We start from the raw sequence: 24,350 nt of genomic DNA on the forward strand, positions 1-24,350 counted from the left end.
GGCCAGCAAAGTGTTTGCAAACCATTAAAGTGGTGGTAGTATTACAGTACAGTAGCATTTTTTTCTTGAAAAAAAAAGAAAAGAAAAAAAAGAGGTGGGGGAACTAATTTGCATTTTTTTCCCTCAACCAGCTGCCTGATGACACTTCTGTGTTTACAATTCTGGAGTCTCGAACACAGCACATCTCAGCTTTCATGATAGGTCAGTCTCACGCTGCATAATCAAGCCAGATCAAAGAGGAGTGCAGTCTGGCTCTTGGACGGCTGCAGATGTCACGCGCTCTATGCAGTGAATCTCCACAACTTTCAAGGGCCTGCAGGTTTTTAATTAGTTTATTTAATGAATAATAATATAATTGGTTACAAAATGTACTCTCATTAGGGCAGCATTTTCACTCATAGCAGGAAGGTTTTGATTTCAAACTTGTTCTCGGTGAGTTCCAGCTTTATTTCCACGGTCCGGTCCAAAGACACTTCTGTAAGCTCACTGCGCTTCTAAACTGGTTCGAAGTATAAGTGTGGGTCATCTCTTCGTGTTAACCTTGTTGTGAGCAAGGTTAACACAACACAACTTTAATATAGCTAATGGGTAACAACATCATTGTTCAGATTTACGTATTTTCTACAATATTTGTGGAATTTGCCTTGTAAAACTTATATTAATGCAAAGCCTTGACGTCAGAGTCAGACATAAATACACATAGCGGGCAGATAAATAACAAAACAAAAAATTCTGTTCAGACAGTGCAGGCAGGAAATATGGGACAGAAAGGTGGATGACATGTAACAAACACCTCCAAATCAAATAGGAGGCTTCAGGGTTATTTGATGAGCTTCTTAGACATTTCGTATTAGAAATACAATCTTCTTTAAAAAAAGATTCAATTGCTGTTTTGTACTCAGAAACAAACTGAAGATGATTCAAATCCCCAAGTCCATTGTTTTACTCTCACATCTATTTCTAATGTAATCCAACTTGTACATCCACTCACGTGAGCCAATCAGATCTGCCCACTGTAATACACGCACTCAGTGTGAATGTCATCCCCATGAGGCAGCTGTCAGAACAATGTGTCTGTGAATCACAAGCGAGCTTGAGAGGAATCCTAATAGATCAGTGTCAGAGACTTTAGGCCGCTCATTTCACACACATCATGATTGTGAGGCCAATCAATTTTTTCATTTGGGTCACTTTATGATTCAATCACTGCAAGTCCACATCAGTTCTGGTCTCCGCACACCTAATCATCTGTGTGAGTGAGATGATGGAGGCTGAGATGTGTGTGAGGTGTGAGCCGTTGCTGTTTCTTACACACAAAAATCCAATGACAGTCAGCATCTTCACACAGACTCCTTTTAAAGGTCTTTCTCTGCAAAATCATCTGGGGCTCTTTGGTCCTTGAACTTCAAACAGCGAGCATCAGGGAACGTCTTTGTGAACTATGACAGTATGTCGCAGGTGAAGCTCAGAAGCTCAGAAAACATTGTTCAGGACTGAGGGCCTCCAAAAATAGTTGCATTTACATAACTTGTGTCTTTACAGAAATACCTTTTATTATTTATAATTTGTGGTATTTAAGACAGAAATAGAGAAATGTTGCCGTAAAGTATGTTGCACCTTTGTAATACTAGTCATGATCCACATGCTGTCAGATGGTCATGCACCACAGAAGCCCCACCCACACTAGGCCTGTGTGGGTGGGGCCTTATTTGCTTGATCCTACACCATCACCATGAAGTCACATGATCAATACGGTGTACAAAAACACAAGTATGTGTTGTTTGGAATGGTTACCAGGATAAAAACCTCTTCTCTCTAAAACAGGGGTGGGCAACTCCAGGCCTCGAGGACCTGCAGGTTTTAGATGTGTCCTTGAACCAACACAGCTGATTTAAATGACTAAATTAGCTCCTCAACATGTCCTGCAGTTCTCCAGAGGCCTGGTAACGAACTAATCATGTGATTCAGGTGTGTTGACCCAAGGTGAGATCTAAAACCTGCAGGACACCGGCCCTCGAGGCCGGGAATTGCCCACCCCTGCTCTAAAAAGAACATGGCAGTATGGCTTAGGTTTGGAACATCTGGAACAATGAAAGTGGTGGAAATGTCTGGACATAATCTAAGGAGCTTGGAAAGAAAGCGACTGAACATCTTCAAGTTTCTTGAAGATGTTTCACCCCTCATCTGAGAAGCTTCTTTAGTCCTAAAACCAAATGGTGGAGAGTCCCAGGTATTTAAACCTAAGTGGGAGCTGTCCCTTAGGGGGGTCGTTGACCCACTATTGATTATGTGCTGCATCACATGAGTCAAAGCGTGAAAAAAAGCATGGATCATTATCAGCAGAGGTTTCGGGTAAAAGCACTGTGAGACCTTGCCTCATTCAATTGTGCCCAAAAATCGACAGAGGAGACAGATGGTTTGAAAGAAGAGTTAAAGAGGCCATCTATGTCTACTGTGAGCAGCAATCTTTGAATAGAAGGGGTTTCTTACAATACCATCTGTCTGCCATCTACAATCCAGTTTGCCTCCCCAGGCACCTCAAACACCACTCACATCTCGCTTCAGGTGATCTCAACAGGTCACATGATAAGGTGAAGCAAGGTCTCACAATTGTTTTATCCCAAACCTCTGCTGATAGAAGGGTCATGATGTGGGCTTTGTTGTTGTTGCAGCCACAGAACATGAGCATGTTGCTGAGCATGTTGCTGTTGAACTATTAATTCCTCTGTATACTATTCTAGATGAATCTGACACCTGAAGTTTGGCTAAACTTTGGTGATGCAACAGTACAATGAAACCAAGCACAACTACAAATCTGCCAAAGGATGTAAGTGTTGCAACGGACCAATCAAAATTCAGACCTCAGCCTAAATCAAATGCTGTGGTGGACCTTAAGAGAGCTGTGCATAAATGGATGTCTGCGAACTTCCGTTAACTGAAGTAACATTGTGGGCCAAAATTCCTCCACAATTTAAGCAACTGATAAAAAAAACAAAACATGATTGCTTCAAGTTTTTGCTGTCAAAGTTCTGTAAAAACTCTCTGTTTCATGACCACGTTTGCTATTTGCAAGGCAGGCAGTGTAAACTGGATTGTATATCATTATAAAAGTGATGAAAGTTAGAATAAACCTGTCAACCAAACACTAAAAAGAATGAGGTGCTTTTACCTTCAGCTCCACAGCTCTGCAGGTAACATAAGTATAAAATGGTAAAATGATCTCCATGGGTTTGTCACTAATAATGACTTTTTTTACACTGCTAGTAGTAACTTGAGTTTTTGCTATAATAAACACATCAAATCCATCTCACACTTCCTTTCATTCCCTTTCTCTTGAGAGTGTCGTGTAAAAAGAAAATAATCTTAAAAATGTCTAAAATGAGTCTTCTGATGTTTCTGTCTTTAGTCGCCTGGCGAAGACAAGTTTCAAAAGCAAGTAGAAAACCCTTTAGCAGCAAGTTTGCAGAGGTTTGTTTATGCACAGCTCTCTTAAGGTCCCATCACAGCATTTCAGTTAGGCTGAGGTCTGGACTTTGACTGGGTCATTGCAACACTTTGATTCTTTTCTTTTTGAGCCACTCTGTTGCAGATTTGCTGCTGTGCTTGTTATCACTGCCCTGTTGCATGACCTGGTTTCAGCCGGTCTAGCTGTCAGTTTCATCATTACGTGTTTGCACTGATACGCTATGTTTGGGTTTCTCCTAACGTAGAGCTGCACATTTTGGTCTCTTCTGTCTAAATGGCATTGTTCCAGAAGTCTTGTGGTTTTTTCAGATGCAACTTTGCAAACCTAAGATTAGCTGCCAGGATCTTTTTAGAGGGAAGAAGCTTTTTCCTGGCAAATCTTCCAGCCTTTTTCTAATTGTACTGTTATGAACTTTAACAGGTAACATAAATATGTAACAATATTTATTTTAATGACCATTAAAGGTGAATAATGTCAGTAAGAATTGTTGACCTTCATAAAGGTACAGTATATTATTAGGTATTTGCCTTAAAACATTAGCTATGGGATGTTTTGATTCAGTTTAGTTGCATACTATTTGCATTTTACTGTTGTCAATACAAAGTGAGTCTGATTTATAGACCTTATGTATTTGATTTGCAGAATGTAGCTTCATCCTTATCCTCTGATAAGGATGAAGCTACATCTTTATCCGGCTGACTCGTAACTGTTAACTCTAAGTAAAATTTCAAATAATTTGGGAACCATAACTCAGTTTCAGTAATACCTCCAAGGGTAGCTCTTACGGCATTAGATGTTATATATGGTCCAAGACAGTTGACTTTAATTGTTCTTGCTTCTGCATTTCTGTGGTTTTTTTTGTGTTTTTTTTTTCTTCTTTTGTTGTTTCTTTTTTAAAATCACATTTGACATGTCTGTGAAATACTTTTTCTTTTTGGCTAACAAATTAAAGATGAGAAACATCTAACATCTATGATTAAGTGTAGCGCTGACTGCCAAAAAGAAAGGATCTTATCTTCAAATGAAATATGCTTTGTCTGCACAAGAAACACTGCCAGCTTAAATGTGTTCCAAAACACAGCACGTATCAATAAGATTAGCTGCATTTAGCTTATCAGTCAGTTATTGAAATTCTTTTCTTTCACAAGACAGACAAGCAAAATTCACACAGTCAAACTCACGATCTTCACAGTCCCACGTACACATACACAGACAGAATTCACTCACCATGTCTTTGTATCTCTGGAGACTACTTCCTCTGTGCTACATTCCAGTCCACACAGGAATCATTACTGAGCACCTCAAATGTGTTAGCGAATGCTTGGATCAACTGCAAGCGTTTCAAACTCACTCAGCTGAAAAAAGTCTCAAACTGCAGAGTATTAACTTCACGCCAACAAAAAGAAGCAAAAAGCAGACAACGTGACAGTCCGAGCACTCATCATCTGCAGCAGGGCAGCTCAGATAAATTGCCAGATAGTAAAACACATGATGGCTGATCATCTAGGGCAAAATGATGTCCACAACGCGCCATTTACTGCAACCTGACTGAGTTCATTTGTCTTCATGCCAGTTTTTCAAAAAGCTTGTCAATTTAGAAGCGCCCCAAAACTGATGTCTTCAGGCAGGCATTAGTTGCCCACAGGCCCATCCTTCACTTGCAGATGGGCAGAAGAAATTTGTCAAATATAGCGTCTCAAAAATATGTCACAGCAGAGCAGGGGAAGCACAGGAATGACAGCTTGTGGATTCCTTTCACTTCTCAAGCACAGTATGCTGTCAGGAAATTGTGCATGTGCTAACAGCGTCAAGTGTTTGCCTTCCTCCAGAGTATACTGGGGAAAAAATAAGTCTAGTGTGTGAACAAATCAGTGACAAAAGCAGCAAACAGTGTCATCAGCACTTCTTTTGCTTACAATATCAAAGCTCTGCAAGAAACTTGTTTTGGGATTTGGGATTTTTTTTTCTTTTGCAACAAAGAAGCTCAAGGAAGTTTCACAATCCTGTACTAAAAAAAACCACATTTTTAAATTCATGCTTGTGGTTTTAACCAAAACAATAGACTGTGATAAGAAATACTTCCAAAAACATAAGGTTTGCCTGTGACAGCGGATTGAATGCCGCCAACGGCTCTGTTTTTCAAGTTTTAGACCAAGGTAGCATTTAAATATGTAGCTCAGACCTGCCTACTTGAATAAGTAAAGAGGCCTAGTCGCCCAGTTCAATTTAATCAAATCCGGTGTCGCTGTCTCTGGAAGAAATGCACCATCCTCTCAAGCATTTCTTGCAACATCCCCCGAGGGGTTCAGACTTTACTTCTTTGCACTGACGGCCTTATTTGCAAATGTAATGTGTTTCCATACAGACCAGTGATTTAGCGGCATGAAAAAAAATTGACCACAGATGCTTAAAAGGTTGTCTAAACAGAAAAAAAAAAAACTCCAGCATTGTAGCATGTGGCCTGCAGCCTACACAGAAACTGACCTTGAATTTCATCGGTGGTACTTAAAAGCATTTAAAGATGTCCTTCTAGAATACATATGAAAACATTTGCATAGATACTAGAAAGATTAATAGAAATTATATAAATGAAAGGCAGGGATGGGCAACACTTCAATTAATTGAATTCACTGATTGTTAGATTTGAGTTATTAACTCATTTTTTAATTCTGTAATACATCAATTTAGAGTTGAGATGAAATATTATTTTGCTAAAACAAATACAACCTGTCTGTTTGTGCAGTGTTTTAGGAGAAACATTTTTGTTCAAGTGTGCAAGAAATCCTCAGGGAGTAAACTGGATTGTGCTGCTAGCTTAATGGTTTTCTGGCACTTTTTTGGAGGTAATCCCCCCCCTCCCCCCCCCAAAAAAAAAACCAAACAACAACAGCAAACCACTCGGTGCTTATTATTAGATGTCACCCGTGCAGAGGGACCGGTAATTCACCATGGTGACACACCTGCAGTTAATAGCGTGAGGATTCTTGGAAAATAAAAGTGACACCCCACTGTTACTTCTCTGTTGGGTTTATGGACTTCGTATTTAATTTAGGTGATGTCCATGTTAGTGGTCTGGCTGTAAGGAAACATGAGTTCATACATCTTTCTTTTTTCTTTTTACATATTTAGATCTGGAAATCATTACTTAGCCACAAGAAGCTCGGTAATTTTTACCGTGTAGAAAATGCCTCCAGCTGCTAGACCATTTATAAAATAAAATACGTTTTGCATGCTTTAAAAAAAAAAAAAAAAACTCTCTATGCTTCCTCGTGTAGTGTATAATGAACAGTGTACCCACAATATAACTGCCTTTTATGTTAACAATGTGCATCTACACACTCACTTGTAAAAAATATGCACTGTAGTAGCATAAACTAAAGTACTGTATCTACACAGGAATCCAGAGAAGCCACCCACTGTATTACCCAATCACCGTTCATTCCTCACTGAGCTTCGCCTTTTTTTTTTTTTTTCAAGCTGCTCCCTCCACATCTCGGCTTTATAATCAGTGGCTCTCTTCTAATGGCATACACAGCCAGTTCATCAAACCTTAAGGGCAGAGGCTGGCTCTGGGAAACCAGGTATAGGACAGTGGGGGTTGGGAAAGAGGGAGTGGCAAGATGTCCTTGTTCAGGAGAAACCACATACACACATTCTCCAAACCTTTGGCACTCAGCAGTCTTGGAGGCAGATTGCGTAGCACGACTGTTAAGTCTGCTGCAAATCATGTCACACCACAGCCGAGATAAATGATACGACATCCAAATCAATGAGGCAGCAAGTTCATCCTCCCAAAGAGAAAGCAAGCCCAGAGGGAGTGATGCTACCTGCATCTACATAGCATAAGCACTCTCTTTTGGGAAGAGTTAACAAAGGGAATTACAGGGTTTAGCACAGATGCTGTGCTTCAGTGCAGAGTTCCACTTTCTCGAGCTGATGCAAAAAGACAGACTGTGTGATTGGAAACTCATCTGTGTGTGCTTCATTATCACTTGGAGTCAAAGAAGGTGGCGAATGTGCGTAGCAAAATTATTAGAGCAGGGGGTTTGGGGCGGGTCACTGTAAAGTTAATCCTCGCTGATTAAAACAAATCAAGCAGGGAAATCTCTCAAAATGAGCTGTCAAAATGCATCATTTGATTTATGCGATGACTAGCTTAGAGATTAATCAGTTTACATGAGTAAAACAGGCACCGCCTACCATTCAACACTAATATGTACTCTTATGTATACTCAGTAAAGGAGGTCAATGTACTTAACATAACTTGGGAATAGTTTTAAGGTCAAACGCTGTTTGAATTCCTAGAACAGGAATAAAATATTTCTTGCTAACCTAGAAATTCTTACTGCTAACCTACTAGATAAACATTATTTTGAGAAAAAAAAACATGACTGAACAGATGCTTATGTAGGTGACACCTACTGTTAGGCATGTTGACATCCCATTGATTCATACAAATTGTCCAAACAATCAAGCATGCTGCCCTGGTTCACATTCACAACAAGACAGAGAAAGGAAGATTGCAGACCCTACGTATCATTTTTATGTAGCTTTCTACAGAATGTGTAGAGTATGAAATAGCTCGTTTTTAGCAGCATATCATTTACTCCCTCTAAATGCTGGATCTCTCAACTGATAACACACCTCCACTGAAGATATACAGTTATGTGGAAAATAAAGCTTTCACAGCCCTCTATGCAGTCCTATGAAAAACTAAGTACACCCCATGATTTAGTAGCTTTTAGAACCACATTTGGCAGCAATAACTTGAAGTAGTCACTTGAGAGGCTGCCAGTTTAGCTCACTAGGTTGAGCAGGTGACCCATCTGCTGTAAGGCTAATACAAAGAACTGGGTTCAAATCTGACCTGATCCCATTTGCTGTGTACCTCCCCTTGTTATCTCTCCCTAGCTTTCCTATCTTCTCTGCACTTAACAGACGCCAAAATATACGCAAACAATAATTTTCCTGTCTTTATCAGTCTCGCACATCATTTTGGAAGTATTTTGTCCCCCTCTCCCTTACAACATTGCTTCAGTTCATTGAGGTTTGTGGACATTTGTTTATGCACAGCTCTCCTGGACCTTGACTGGACCATTAAATACTGGATCATTGTCCTCCTCCGTGAAGCGATACAAGCCAAGCTTTAGCTGTTGAACAGATGGCCTCACTTCTGGCTCTGGAACATTTTGGTCTACAGAGTTGTTCTTGGTCAACTTAAGTTGCCCAATTCATGTGGCTGCAAAATAAGTCCGAATCATCAAACCTCTAACACCATGCTTGACAGCTGGTATGAGGTGTTTGTGCTGATACACAGGCGCCTTGTTTGGTTTTCACCAAAAACGGCGCCTGTGCGTTCTGCCCAAACATCTCTACTTTGGTCTCGTCTGTTCAAAGGACATTCTTCCAAAATCTTGTGGTTTGTCCAGATGCAAGTTTACAAACCTAAGCAGAACTTCCATGTTTTTTTTAGAGAAAAGAGGCTCTTGGCAAATCTTCCAAGCAAGACATAGTTGTTAGTCTTTTTCTCTTTTTCTATTTGTGCTGTCATTAATTTTTTTACGTTAACATGCTAACAGAGGCCTGCAGAACCTAAATTGCGGCTCTTCTGTTTTATGCAGTTCCTATAAAACTGCATGATCTAACTGTCTGGAGCGAATTTGCTGGGATGTCTGCTTCTGGGAAGACTGCAGCACTGTGTTAGTGCCCACCTCAAGAGGTCAGGACCAAAGAACAGTTTTTATAGAGATGTTCACACTTGCTGATATATCAGTTTTATAAAGTGCCATGCCAGGGTGCTACTTACCCTCTGAATTCCTATGAAAGCAGTAGGGGTGTGCTTAGTTTTTCCACATAATTGAATGGAGTCTTGTGAAAACTTTCATTTTCACATGACTATATGTTGTATGCAGATCTGCAGGAACGTACTTGGTTTTTGTTTTATACTTAAAGTCTAATTGCCAAAATGCAAACTGGATCTTCATCTTTCTATTATTATTTTTTTAAAATACCTTTTTTAGTAAACAATGGCTGGTTGACAAAATTGGAAGTCTGCGCCTCAGTATCCATTATCCACTATTCCAGATATTGACTGCTTTCACCAGAAATACTGACTGTTGCTCCTAGAGGGATAGGTCAGCAGAGAAGCTGATTGTTTTCCCAGGTTGCTGAGTGCATGACTTCATATGCTGTAGGTATTCCTGTGAGTATGTTCATTATGTTTACCTTCCGTATAATTAAGCAGTGTGGGCATCGTGATAACTACAGTTCTGAATAAAGTAATTATTTAATTATGTGCAACTTAATCCATACGCATGTAGCCCCTTCACCACCCAAATTAAATCTTTTCCCCATTTCATGTATTCACATGTATTTTAGCAACCTTTACTAAAAAGGTTAAACGGATAAAAACAAGACACAGCTTCATTCTTCACTGTCACAGGAAAATGACAGGCACGCTGTACACAGCACAATCTTTTTTTTCCTAATTGACCACAAAGGAGCGTGTCTCCACTAACGATAGTTAACACTGAGGCATCAGGCGTGCCTGTTTAAAATTCAGTTACCATGGGAACCCTAGCCTAACATCGTCTGTCAAGCGTATCAAAATAAGATAAAGAAAATGACAAAAAAATGAGAGAACAGCCTGTAGGCATTATTTTGCTAGTTGACACATACACAATGCGTGAGAGGGAAGAAGAGGTGAACCATCACATGGCACTGAGCTCAAGATTGTGACAGCTCGAGTAGAGGTAGGCATGCTGAAGTGGTGGGTGGAAGAGGATGACCAACAGTTTCAAGTTGGATGTCAGGCTTGTAGTCTGCATTCAAATGCCTGTCGTGAACACAGGAGGTCAGCCGAACAAGATGTAGATATATGGCAGTGTATCGCTTTGGAGGGATTATGTTTGTGTTTGATCATACAAGACACAGAAATAAGTTAGACTAGTGTTTAATCGCGTTACACCCTTGGGGAAGAGAATATTTTTGCTTTACAAATCTGATCTAACCATATCAAATGTGATATACAACGCGGCTGTTAAAGTGATTATTTTATGGCTTTCAATACACTGTAAATGGCAACATGGTATTCTCAGTACATGTCATAGGTCTTCAAGCTTCTCATCTGATCATACCTCAAAATAAATGTCTGTCTTTATGAGTAGTTTGAAAATTCACTTTCATGATTATAATAAAGCTGTACAGCACTTTTTCAGCCCAAGCAAAATCGAGCAAGCCACTCTACTTTTAAGATTAAACTTGAAGCTTTTGTTATTGATGAAGCGTATGGTTAGAGCTGGATCAGGTGATCCTAAAACCCCCCTACAGGCCTAGGTTGCTGTGAACATCACATGTTTCACTGAGCATTTCTTCTTCACCTCTTTTCACTCTCTTTGTCTTCATACCCCACTCTGTACTTAATCATTATTACTAAACTCTGGCTCTCTGCAAGTGTTTCTTTTGTCTCGTCTCCCTCCCCTCACTCCTAGCAGGTCATAGCCCCTCCCTAAGCCTGGTTCTGCCAGAGGTTTCTTCCTGTTAAAAGGGAGTTTTTCCTTCCCACTGTCACCAGGTGCTTGCTCATTGTAGATCTTTACCTTACAATATAAATCACTTTGGGGTGACTTGTTGCGACTTGGTGCTATATAGATAAAATTGAACTGAACTGAATTACCTTTACAGTGTCTGTTAGGTTTTAGAAGTTACAATGCTTTACCTCAGAAAATGCATTTATGCAGGTTCTAAGATTATTATGATGATTATTGATTTTTTTGTACCTGTGTCAAACTGTGCAACCAATTGTTAAAGGAGGGATCTCCAAAAGAAAAACAAATGATGTGATGTCTTCCTAGATCGGGCATTGTCTACTGTCGCACATCATTTGTGATGATAATACAGTGACAGCTTATTACATGCTGCTTGTTATCCATAATATGTCTTTGAAAGCTCCTGTTACTTCGAAGCAATATGAGTTTATCCTGTGGAGAATTCCCCGTTGGCTGTGAAAAGACCACTGGCTATGCTTCAATGAGCTATTACAAATCGATCATAGGATGACTTAAAATAGGACTCAAGGGAGAATTGCATCAATGTGTGCTAGTCTAAACAAGCACTCTTGCTGAATTTAGGTGCATAAAAAGACACATACGAAGGTGTTTCCCGTCAGTCTATCACATGATGACCTAAAAGGGTGTGTGTGTGTGTGTGTGTGTGTGTGTGTGTGTGTGTGTGTGTATTGATTGGTGACAGACTGCACAGAAGCTGCACATTAACCAGAAAGTGTGAGACTTGCATATAACCTTGCAAGTCTCACACTCTTAGTTTAGGAGTTCGCTTGAATATCTGCTACCTGTCACACATTAGAGGAAGTTGCTCTGTGGAAAATGTACCATGTAATTCTCTTACTGTACTGCTTGCAGTCAAACTTCTAGCAGCACCATGACAAAAACCTATATAACAGTTATTCAATATTTTTTTCCTGTAAGTGTTCACCTAAACATACATCTACACAAAGAGGCATTGCTCTAAATGAGGGACGCGAGGAGCACCACTATGACTGCGTATAGTTACGATTGTTATATGCACCAGGGAGACCAAAAGTGGATCAGGTGAAAGGAAAATGAGATCGGAGGATGCATGAAGGGACAGAGGTGTGATGGACAGATGGATGGATTTTAGATCTATTTTCCCCCCCTTCTTCACTCTGCCTTCTCAGTTTCTGAAATTCTGAGTCTCAGAGATACTGTAGCCTGCGGTGTGGCTGCAAACAAGCCAGAGACACAAGGACTGGCAGTCTGTTTGAGTATGTGGGTGAACAGAAGGAGGCATTACTTATGATGATAACTTTTTGGAAGTGTTAAAATAAAGCTTGCGTTGTGGTTATTTTATGTTTTTGTGTGTATTTTGCTTTCCTTTCTTTTTTACTGTTTGCCTCGGTGAATTCTCTTTGTTGTTCCTCTGCTTGGCAAACTTTTACTGTAGCAGCTGAGCTATTAAGTTCTCTATGAAAAGGAGACGGGAAGGGGGAGGGGTGATGTAATAACTCATTGTTTTAATCAATCTTTAGCTCTGATGTGCAGTTTACAGATTCACCTTGCGAAAGTGAGCAAATTTTAAAACCCAAATTTTCAAAATAATGGCATAAAAATGGACAATTACCCCTACACCTGTTGCCTTTTTCTGAAAACGCAATTTGAATCAGTGCCACTTTGCACCTTTTTTCTTTATTGATTGTTATAAATGTGCCGTTTCAATCGAAAAAAGTAACAACTGCCGTCCTTCTACTTTCCGAGCATTTTCATTAAATAGCCCACTTTTAAACAGTGCAGTTGACATATTCAGGAGACCTTTCCCTTGCCTCGGCGCCCACGCCTGCCCCCTCTGCCACACCCGCGACAATACACTTCAATTAGCTCATTATCTTGAGCATCAGCTGTTAGCTCCATAGACAGAGAAATAATAATCCTCTCTCTCTCTCACACACACACACACACACACACACCGGCATTTCCAAGAATAGGTCTGAACAATTGTACGTGGGTTGTATGTTTTTAGCGAGGGAGCTGACCAGACGTTATATGATTCAGTAAGCCGATAAAGGTGCACTTGCTTCTTGCTGGGCCTTGATATGCATGGAATAAAGGGTGCCCTCATTCCATGCAGCTTATTAAACCAGCCTGCCGACCATATTGGTCGTATTAAGGCTAATGTGGCAACACCCTCTTCATCCGCCCATGACACTTGAGGAACAAAAGCAGTGTCTTTACGGAGCATGCAGGACGCGTATTCGCGCAAAGCTATAATCACCGGTGTGTGTGATGCTTCTCGCCTCCAATGTCACTTCGTAATACCCGGTAAATGCAGCATGCACCTGTTCCGCTGTCATCCGCGTCGTATGAGACAAACAAATAAACATGCATACCTGTCCTGTCAGAGCTGGGTGTCAGGCTTCAGCCCAGATTCTGATCATTGAGATGAAGGGAACTGGAAGACGGACGCCGCCACCGCCCCGGAGAGCCTTTTTCTCTGCCTCGGGAGATGCAGCCCTGCAGGCTGGGACGGAAGATAGGCACAAGCCGGCAGGGATGGCTAGCAGTCGGAACGGCTAGGAGGACAGAGGAGAGGCGGTGTAAGCAAGGGAACTCCTAACGTCGTGCGTAATGTGAGGACCGCTCTGCTCGTGACACGCAGCGTGTCTTATCACTTGCTTTACTGGTTTTCGGGTCATCTTATCCCGCTGTAAGGCTCAGTAATGGGGGGTGGGGGGCTGCTGGCTGGAAAAGAATTAATTCTATAGCCTAATTTCACTGTAATCTAATAAATTACAAAAGCCATTAGTAAATTTGGAAGATTATAAAAGAATTGAGTGCAGTTAATATAGATGCTTACTGCATTATAGGGAGGAATTATATGCGTGTTGTCTAGTCATATGTTATCACACTTAACGATCACTTAAAAGCTGGAAATACCAACACTATGGGTCAGTTTAGGCTTAATAAGAAACGGATTCAATTCTTCCCTTCAGCAGCTGAGAAAAGTTAATGGCCCAAGCCCTCCAGTTTTGTTTTGTTTTTTAAATAAGTCAATAACAGATAATAATAAAGAAAAAGAAACCAAGTTGAATATTGTTCAAAGTCAGTAACATAGTAAATGCTGCTGTTTCCTTTCAAAAATCATATTCGTTCGACTTAATTGGACTTAGCGTTTTTATGCTGGTCGTCCACGCCCAATCTGCAGTGACTCTGTGGCCCATCAGAGGGCGCCTCTGTTTGAGCCACTGTGTTAAGATTAGTTTGAGATCAGGTTAAGTGTAAAGGCAATACTGATGGGAAGCAATCTTCACAAGATGATCCCAGAATTTTCTCTGGCAGGCGTCATTCCACTGAAGAGAGCTGCCTTTCCTTTTTCATCATTACCTGCAAATACAGCTCCCTTAATCTTTGCATGATACAATTACAAACATATGTGACAAGGTTTAACCCCTCATATTATTTTATATTCAGGAGTTTTTCAAAGCCCATATCTCACAAGGTTAAGTAAAAACTGCCACACTGTTCTGTGCAAAGCAAGCACTGTCCTGAATGGATGGAGGCTCTGTGGGTGATGTATTGCAATGGTGAGTCATAGGAACCTTCTGTGCTGAACGCCCTCTTTGGCTTCATGCACAAGTGTGTTCTGTTGAAATGCAAATATGCATACAGGAAAATCAATTCCTTTCACGCTTCGCTGGGTCTGCTTCAGCTGGTTACAGGATATGCATAAAGGAGGGGTAAGATTTCTGGAGGAAAAACTAATGCTATAGGATATGTCTTGATGCTTCATTGCCAAGTTTGTCTGTGGTCTCTACAGTGACCAAGTACCCTCATCAACATTTATTGGCTATCAGAGGATTATTTACCTGTCTTTATAATAAGCTTAAGTCATGCAGAGTGGTTAGGATAATATTCCTCCACTTGGTGGCAGTCATTTACCAGCTTTACTCTTGTCACAGCCGCCACAATGGTTGGAATTTACTATAAAAATTTAAACGCTCCCCTATAAACAAGGTGCATATAAAACAGATCAAACTCCTAAAACTATTTCATTTGCTCTGCACCTGCAGTTTTTCTGTAAAACCACACGTATTCTGGCATGTGCCATGCTTTAATGGCCTGGTTGCGCACTCTTACTCACCGTTTTCTCTGGAAGTTACCGCGTCCCAACATTCCTTTATATGACATTCCCTGATTGACAAATCAAAAGGTATAAATGAGAAATATAAAATCCTTTCATGACCATGTCCCTGTACAGTTATATGTATTATATATTTACTGGATTGTTTTAATATTAGGCAGCCAACTTTACGAGTTTCTTTTGTGAAAATATAATACACACAGCTCAGTATATTTTTCTTCAAAGAAAAAACTGCAAACAAAAATGTAAACCTCAAAATGTTTCTTGCAATCTTGTAAATACACACTTTCCAACCAGTATTAATATAATAACTGCACATGTCTGTCTTCACATTATAAAAGTTGCATTATCCATGTAATTCAATAAACCGACAAATGGAAACATTTATTGTATTTTAGTAATATAAAAAATGATTATGGGCCAATATCCAACTTTAAAGCAAATACATTTTTAACATAACTTTTATTTTCATTGTACTGCAATTTAAGTTCCTGTCACTGCTGGATTGACCTACTGGTGACAGTAGACCCTGAAATGAAAATAAGTTAAAAACAGGAGCCAGCGATTATTCTAGTGGTTTTTTTTTTTTTTCTTTCTTTCTCCAGAGCTCTCAGACTCATGTATCTCACAGGGGACAATCCCACAGTGAATTGCCAGTAATTTAAAAGGTTAAATTACAAACAAAAAAAGACCACACTATGGCTCATTCCCATATGGCTCCATTTTGGCAATAATGTGCTTCTACTGAGGGCCATTTTTTTGTTAAAGGGCTTTCTCAGGTCATACATGTGAACTGTACATGTAAGCTCAAAGGCTGATTGCATAAGTATTTGTATACATGCTGAATAATACATCATAAACTCTTTAATAAGCATTTATGGATTAAGCTAATATAAATGTCCTCATATAACTCTGAAACTGCTACTACAATAACAAATGTTTTCTTCCTTTTTTAGTTTATTGAAGTAATGTGGTAACAGAAAGGAGGATTCAGCTTAGGCTCGCAGTGCTCCAAACATCTGCTGTTCCTACAATATGTTACTGAAAACATCTTGAGCAGAAATAGCCTCGAATCCGTGCTCTTTGCCAAGTTTGACCCAAGTGAGGATTTGATAAATAACTAGACCAGAAAATGGAAAATGGGAAATTTCAACTGTGTCACGTAACCACAGAGCAGTCCTCACATTCAGCCTCAATGACAGGGATTGAGATAGTTCAGGAATGCAGCAATTAAAGTAAGTGTGAGAAGCAGATGCTTGGCATGTGTTGGCATCTGAAAACGCTGGAAGATAAATTATTCGTGATAAGGCATTTGGTGGGTGAATCAAAATGTATGGTTGCTTGAAGCAATGCTGTGTTTTGGACACAGCTGGTCTTCACCTAAAAGTCTGTCTGGTGTGTATTCTTTACCATTGTTAATACCCTTGCATATTGTTTTCTGCAGCATGGGAAGGAAACAGGATGAGAAGCCATCTGAAAGATCCTGAAGAAGGGGTGAACAAAATCACAGTAAAGCCATGAAACTAAATTAAGTGCACTCCTTTTTTCATACTTTCCAAAGAACTTCACAAACTGATTTTTCCCCAGCATGCATTCTTTAAAAAAAACAAATAATTTAAATATACTGAAGTGGTGCATGTCTATATTCTCCATATGTTAACATAGACTCATGTTTTAAGCTCTACAGGCTATACCTTGTACAAAAAAGAAGAAGAAGAAAAAAGACTGTAACATCACTGTTTTTTAAACATTTTTGCATTTACAGAGTGTCTTTTTCTGCTTTGCTAGATTCTGGGTGAACTAAAAAAGAAAATGGTTATGAAGGAATAAAAGCAAAACTCTAGCGCAGGTGCACAGGGCATTGCTGTTCCCATAAAATTCCCCGTGGGTGTGAGAGTCATGAGCTTATTCTCTTCATCTCTCTGCCGATCCACAATGGTGAGTGAATTTACAATCTTGGTTGCTGTGGTTTACACATATCGAGTGAAAAGGGAAGTTGCACTAACTCTTCCACTCATTCTGTCTTCATCTTGTTCAGCTTTGATCACTGCCTTCAAACACTGAAAGGAAAAAAAGGATTTAATTGATTTTCTATAACCCAGAAATAACAGAGCTCTTGTTTTCTTTAATATGATCTAAATCTAGCTCATTGCTGGACACAGTAATAAATAAGGTTTTATACAGTGAGATGGTTGTCATGATTTTTTGTTTGTCTGCAGTTTGTTTGACTTGTGACCAAATAAACACTGAGAAGATTTCTGTCAGCATCTCTTGTTTAAAAGCAAACATGCTTTTACAAGCTTTCAAAGTAAACTAGTGTTGTTGTTTTTTTGTTTTGTTTTTTTGTTTTTTTGATGTACTGATCATCATTGAGATTCTGGGCTTTGGTATTGTGTTTGCTTTCCAAGTATTCTAAAATACTGTTTGGGAAATTTATGCACATTTTTGTATGTTTAATTATATTAGAACTATTTATGTACATAAACATATAATTAAAATAATAATAATTGTCTTTATGTAAGAAATCAACTTGGGAAGTTTAAATTTTATTAGCTTTTGATTTAAATTTAAATTTCACCCAGTGCTTCCTGCAGAAGTTCTCTGATGACTCTGCAATAGTCGGCCTCATCACTGATGGGGACGACAAGGAGTACAGAGGACTGACTCAAGACTTTGTGGACTGGTGCCAGCTGAACTACCTCCAGATCAACGCCAGTAAAACCAAGGAACTGGTGGTAGACTTCCGCAGGCACAAGCATTCTCCACTGCAACCACTGAACATCCAAGGTATGGACATTGAGGCTGTGGACAGCTACAGGTACCTTGGTGTTCATCTGAACAATAGACTGGACTGGACTCATAACTCAGACGCCCTCTACAGGAAAGGGCAGAGCAGGCTGTACCTGCTGCGGAGACTCAGGTCGTTTGGAGTGGAGGGCCCACTCCTGAAGAAATTCTATGACTCTGTTGTGGCTTCTGCTATCTTTTATGGCGTGGTCTGCTGGGGCGGCAGCATCTCTGCTGGGGACAGGAAGAGACTGAACAGGGTGATCCGAAGGGCCAGCTCTGTTCTAGGATGCCCTCTGGACCCAGTGGAGGTGGTGAGTGACAGGAGAACGGCGGCTAAGCTGTCATCCCTGATGGACAACATCTCCCACCCCATGCAGCAGACTGTGACAGCACTGAGCAGCTCCTTCAGTGGGAGACTGCGGCACCCACGGTGTGGGACGGAGAGATTTCGCAGGTCTTTCCTCCCCACTGCTGTCAGACTCCATAATAAAGACTTTAACTGATCAAGCACACACATCCATACATATGCAATAACACTAAGTGCAATAATCCTTTCTGTCATCGTTGTATTTTACTCAGATGTATATAGTATTTGTATTTGTATTCTATTTTTATCTTATTGTATATTTATTTTATTTTATTCTACTGTATATAGTATTTTATTTTATTCTATTCTGTACAGTTGTGTACTGTATTTATTCTTATTGTATTCTAATTTTTGCCTCATAACTTTTGCACTGTCCACTTCCTGCTGTGACAAAACAAATTTCCCACGTGTGGGACTAATAAAGGTTATCTTATCTTATCTTAAATGTGATTAAATGGTGCTTTTCAATAAAAATGTGTAAAATCATAAAATACTTATTTTTATTTAAACCCCTTTAACTTAAAACAGCTGCTTCTTGTACTATGACCCTGAAAACTTTAGTAGTGTTTCTATGTTGTCTCTGTGGGGAGTTTGTTCATGTGTTATTCAGACATTAATTTATATGACAAAAACCCAAATATCACATTTTAAAATGACTTTTGGTGGCAGTTTTCTCCAGTTTGGAAGTTTCCAAACTGCTCTCTATTAAAAATGTTTGACTCTAACATGTCAATGAAATGACACAATAACTTTGTACTTACAATAATTAGGGGAAATGATTTGTTCTGCTTTTTTTTTAACCCATCCATCTATAGGGTCTCGCTTTGGTAAACGTGGAAAACATTATACCTGCTAAACATCAGCTTGTTAGAATGCTCAGTATGGCTCAAACATCCCGGGGCCTTGACACACAACCTGTTATTGAGATCTGGAAGGTGTTCATTTAAACCGATCTGCAAGCTGCAACAACCTTACCATATCACGCTGCAGACAAACATCTGTATTATCTGGAGAAGCATAAATCTGCCATTTGGTTTGATCACTGTTGCTCAGATTTACACAGCAAAGAAGGAAGAAAAAGCCAAATTGCTCCACTGCGCCATGGAATGATGTTGTTGTTGTGTCACGGATAGACAGCTTGGAAACTATGTGACAAGTTGAAATCAGTCAAGTTGGTAATCTTGATGTCAAGAAGTGTGAAACGTTTTGATGTGCAATACACGGCTGCACATAATCACTTCACTTCTGATGGGAAAATTCATCCTTGAGGCTTGACTGTAGGTGCCAATATAAAGTCTGACTCAAAAATTCAAAAGACAAACAAATCAATCATGCATGTGTCATTAGTGATGCACATATAGGTATGTTACCAATACCTACCCAGTCATGCACTCTAACCATGTCTGGCAATTGCTTGTGATGGATTAATGTGTAGCTACTGTAGTCGATCAAGATGGATTCAGCTATATGTAGAATCAATCCCAAGTAGTATATTACAAAATATACTGCTGAAATATTAATACAGTTAAGTAACAAGTGCAATATTTCCATATGAAATGTTGTAAAGCTAATGTAAAAAGTTAGCCAAATTGAAAATTATTGTGCAAGCCTAAAGTACAGCACTCGCATTAGGCTTTAAAACTTGGATAAATGTACTTTATTAAATTAGTTTTAATTAATCGTAAGAGTTGTGGGGAGGCATGAAGAGGTTCGTGAGGGACCAGGGCAATGAGTTTGCACTAAATCCTGAGAAAACCCACACAGAAAAGTATGACGCTACTGCAAGTGCATTAACTAAATGATTAATGTTGCAAATTTCCAAAGGTGTTGAAAGCAGAAATAAACCCTTGAGGCTAAAATTACAGGCCACATCATTTTTACTGCACTTAATGTGCATTTGCACATAACCACATACAGTACTCAGTATGTCCCATCAATGTCACTCAGAGTGAAAACTGCAGGTCTGCAGCCAGCTCGCCGCTTTTGGCTTTTATTAAGAAAAACAGTAAAAATTAATAAATAAATAAAGTCTTTCTCTGCAATAATTATAGTTATCATTCTTTGACAAAATTGTGAAAACCCCTATGAAATTAACCACATTGGAATGAAAATGGGGATCAGTGAAATGGAACAATCATTTCTCCGATCAGTACTGTAGGTGTTAACTCTACATCGTAAAATGTCGTGTTCTAAAAATTGAGTTGTCAGAGGGGAGCAGTAATCAAGCCCAGAGGCCAATAGTTTGTTCATTCATGTTATTAAATTCCTGAAGGAATCTTCACACATAATTACATCTACGTGCACCTGGTGTGGTGCTACAGCCTGTACTCATACACTGCACTTCTTGGCTCCCTGTGGGTACATCATCAAATAAAGCTCTGACAGACAGCTTTATTCTGATAAATGAGAAAGTAATCATCCTCCAAAGCGGCCTGCTTTTTTACAGGTACAAACATTTAGCATTTTTACTCAAGCTAATAAACATGTTTTCACTTTGAGGTGTTATTTAGGCCAATTAATGAGATGCTTGCTTCAGTTATGTAAGTTCTGCAGGTATCTGCAGTGATCACTGATCAGAGCGCATTTTATTTAATCCAAAAGCAAAAAGTGAAAATAAAAAACACAGAAAGGACCAAAATCGATGGTATTTCTGAAAGATAATTAACTTCATTGTTCAATAGTGCAGTTTAACGTCCATGGTTAAATAAACAAATTCACACTAAAGTGAACAGACTGAAGACTCCTGCTGCTTCTGTTGTGCCCATTTCTCTTTCACACAACAGACACTTTCTCTTCTGTGACATCGACTAATAATTTGGAAAACAGAAGACAATTTATTTAACAGCAGGCTGCAAAGCAGTTCTTTGGAAATATTCCTTTTATTATTTTTTTAACAACAAGTATTTAGAAATATAATAAAAGTCAATTTATGAGAAGTTCAGTGAAGCACACACACACAATCTAATTGATCATGACTACAAAGCGCAAGATTTTTTTATACATCAGCCTTCCCTAGGTGAGCTTGAGCCCACTCAAATTGATAAAATAAAGATTTCTCATATTTGACACAACCAGAAGTAAGTTGATTTATTTAGGAAACTTTTCAATTTGAACAAAAACAAAAAAGCCAGAAAAACTGTAGTTAGCATATAAGCTAACTATACATGTACAAAACAGGTTTAATCACCAAACAACGGATTGCTTCATTAGTTTGTTTATAATAATGTTACTAAAGCAACAGTTGAATGTTGAGGTCATCCACTGGGAACAACAGTTCAATTGGGAACACTCCTCACATTCCTCAGTAGAACAAACCAGTGTTTGCATGTTACTTTCTTCCTCGAGGTGAGATTTGACTCTCAGCTGCATAAGAAGTCAAATGTTATGAAAGACTTTTCCTCCCATGATTTACCTTGCGGTTTAAAAAAGAAAGGAAAATTCTACATAATCATGCCCTCTGGGTAGCAGTATATTTTTCTTAAGACGTATGAGAAAAACTTCCTCATCCTTGAATACCAAGAGATCATATTCTGTATGTGTGATGTATGTTCTCTTTAAGTAAATCAAGTGCTGGTTTCAGTTTACTGCCAGTTGTTTAAAGACATTCTCTTTAGTGTAGATTTGCACCACAGCTGGATCTTACATATTAATAAATTCATTGTTATTCAGATGCTACGCTTTAATATGTTCACTTGGCTCTCTGCTAATATCCTGCAGTTTGGCGCTGGGCAGACAGTCTACATTTTTAGAGCTTCTTCCCTAAATTTGTTATTTTTACACTGCTGCGGAGGCAGTAAACCAAAACAATAAAGCTAACTAAAATACTAAGGTCTGATGTCGCTGCAGCTGCTCTGAATTATTTCGCTTGTAGTTAGATTTCATGGACAGTGCCATTTTGTGAAGATATTTGTCCTTGTTCTAGGTTAATAACACATTGCTCAGTTTTAATATTTTAATAGGGAAATGACTGCTTATAGGCCATGAATCTCTCTGTCCCCCAACTGGCCAGATGTTGTTTAAAGGAGCTTAAATGTACACTCAAAGATAGAAAAAGGGTAAATAAAAAGTATTTAAATGCTTTGGGTTGTTGGTTTTTGTTCTTTGTATTTTAACTTCTGATTTCCGCAGTGCAAATAAATTGCAGGTACTGGTTGTCTGCAGCATGGTAATGTTCCCCTTGTCTTTCAAGTTGAAACACAAACCTTTGTTGTAAAGGCCTGACTGACTTTGTTCCCCAGTGTTATGTATGTATTTACCATCCATAATGTACAGTTGCATGTTATGGAACAAGATTAAAGTTCACAGTTCACATTAGCAAAAAAGTGCGCGACAAAAGGTCAGACACACAGAAAATGTTGGCTGTTAGTACTCAGTGGTCTTTAAAACAACTGGAGAATCACAATCGATTTTTTTTTTTTAATATAGAAATTAAAGTTAAGTTGCGGCGTTGAGGTGTTGGCTGCACCATGTCTCTACAGAAAAGCTTCATTGGACCTTAGCAAAAATCCACTGAACAAAACATATTCCTGCACTTGGTGTTTTAATATTGGTGATGACGAGGGCGATTAAAATCTCCCACAGCTGTCCTTTTAGCTTAGGATCTGGTGACTGCAAAAGCCAAAGGTTATTTCATATGAATTTTTATATGCATACATATATATAGTTAGGTAACTGCTTTTAATTGCATGCCACATGTATTATTATATTATTATCATTTAATTTTATGTCTTGTACATTTTTTTTATTATTTTATTTATGATTAACAACAAAACTAAACTGCCACATAGCAATAACATTAGATTAGATTTTCACAGGATGAATTCAATCAATGTTTAGATATTTTAAAGGGGTCAAACAAAAAACATACAAATACTTGATGAAAGTTTAAAACTCTGAGTTAAATTTCAGGTGGCACATAACAACTTTGTAAGCGCTGAGCTTTGTACCGGTTTACAGAGATGACTTACAATCTTTAGAACCCCAATACCTTATAAGTATCATTTGGAATACAGTGTGACTCATAAACATGCCAGGAGGCCTTTATGTCAGGCATGATTCAGTAGACCACTTCATCATAAATCAAGGAATTGATTCCAAATGTTTCACACTTTGGCTTCAACCTCTTTTATGCTGGCTTCATCTTAGAGTGATTTTTCAGATCTAGAAACATCAGGTTGAGATTTAAGTGGAACGCAAAAAACTTTAAAAAATAAATAAATAAAAGAAATAAAGAAATAAAGCCCCCTCAGTGTGAAGTATCAAGAAAGAATGTAGTTTTAAACTTGCTCTGGAAAGTAGAGAAGCATTTCGTCATTTTTTAAAATATTATACGTGCTTTTTTTAATTACACAAATACATTCAGATACTTCCTTTGTTACACGTTGCTAGGACTGGGTTGAACACCCTTTTTGCCTTCAGAACTGCTTTCATTCTTCATGGCATAGATTCAACAAGGTGCTGGAAACATTCCTCAGAGATTTTGGCCCATGTTAAAATGATAGCATCACACAGTGGATGCAGATCTGTTGGCTGTACATCCATGATGCCAGTCTCTCATTCCAACATATCCCATAGATGCTCTGTTGGACTGAGCTATGTGTGAGACTGTGGGGGTCATTTGGGTACAGTGAAAGGGATGAACATGGTCAACAACAAGCTCACTAGGCTTGGCATTTAAACAATGCTCAGTTGGTACTAAGGAGTTCAAAGTATGCCAAAAAAAGATCCATGCTTTCATGTTGTTTACACCAAATTCTGACCCTACCATCTGAATGTTGCACCTTTAAGTGAGACTCATCAGGCCAGGCAATGTTTGTCCAAGGTTTTTCAGTCCAATTTCGATGATCCCATTTGAATTGTGGCTCAGTTTCCCAATCTTAGCTGACAGAAATGGCACCTGGTGCCATTCTGCTGCTGTAGCCCATCTGCTTTAACTTTCCTTGTATTGTGTTGTGCTCTTCTGCATACCTTGTAACAAGTGTTGATTTGAGTTACTGTTGCCTTTTTTACAGCTTAACACAGTCTGGTTATTCTCCTTTGACCTCTGGCATTAAT

The 24,350-nt window shown here is 39.0% G+C and overlaps 2 protein-coding genes across 5 annotated transcripts in view; one reads left to right on the forward strand and one right to left on the reverse strand.

Moving 5' to 3' along the window:
* The window catches only part of LOC146550200 (band 4.1-like protein 1), a 47,211-nt gene extending 33,511 nt beyond the window's left edge, over positions 1 to 13,700 (reverse strand). For all 4 annotated transcript variants that reach the window (XM_085258873.1, XM_085258872.1, XM_085258874.1 and 1 more), the window contains exon 1: positions 13,389 to 13,700. The gene's annotated coding sequence lies outside the window, so the exon portion shown is untranslated. The remainder of the gene's footprint in view (positions 1 to 13,388) is intronic.
* On the forward strand, positions 13,455 to 20,127 carry LOC146550201 (uncharacterized). The gene is made up of 4 exons (XM_085259742.1): positions 13,455 to 13,595; positions 16,584 to 17,077; positions 17,722 to 18,059; positions 20,121 to 20,127. The coding sequence occupies exons 2-4, from the start codon at positions 17,039 to 17,041 to the stop codon at positions 20,125 to 20,127; spliced, it is 384 nt and encodes a 127-aa protein (XP_085115868.1). The 5' UTR covers positions 13,455 to 13,595; positions 16,584 to 17,038.
* Positions 20,128 to 24,350: the final 4,223 nt, after the last annotated feature.

The sequence above is a fragment of the Mchenga conophoros genome, linkage group LG20 (genome assembly GCF_057382185.1).
Source record: "Mchenga conophoros isolate Kocher_MC1m ecotype Shallow Benthic linkage group LG20, M_conophoros_male_GT1.1, whole genome shotgun sequence".
Taxonomy (NCBI): domain Eukaryota; kingdom Metazoa; phylum Chordata; class Actinopteri; order Cichliformes; family Cichlidae; genus Mchenga; species Mchenga conophoros.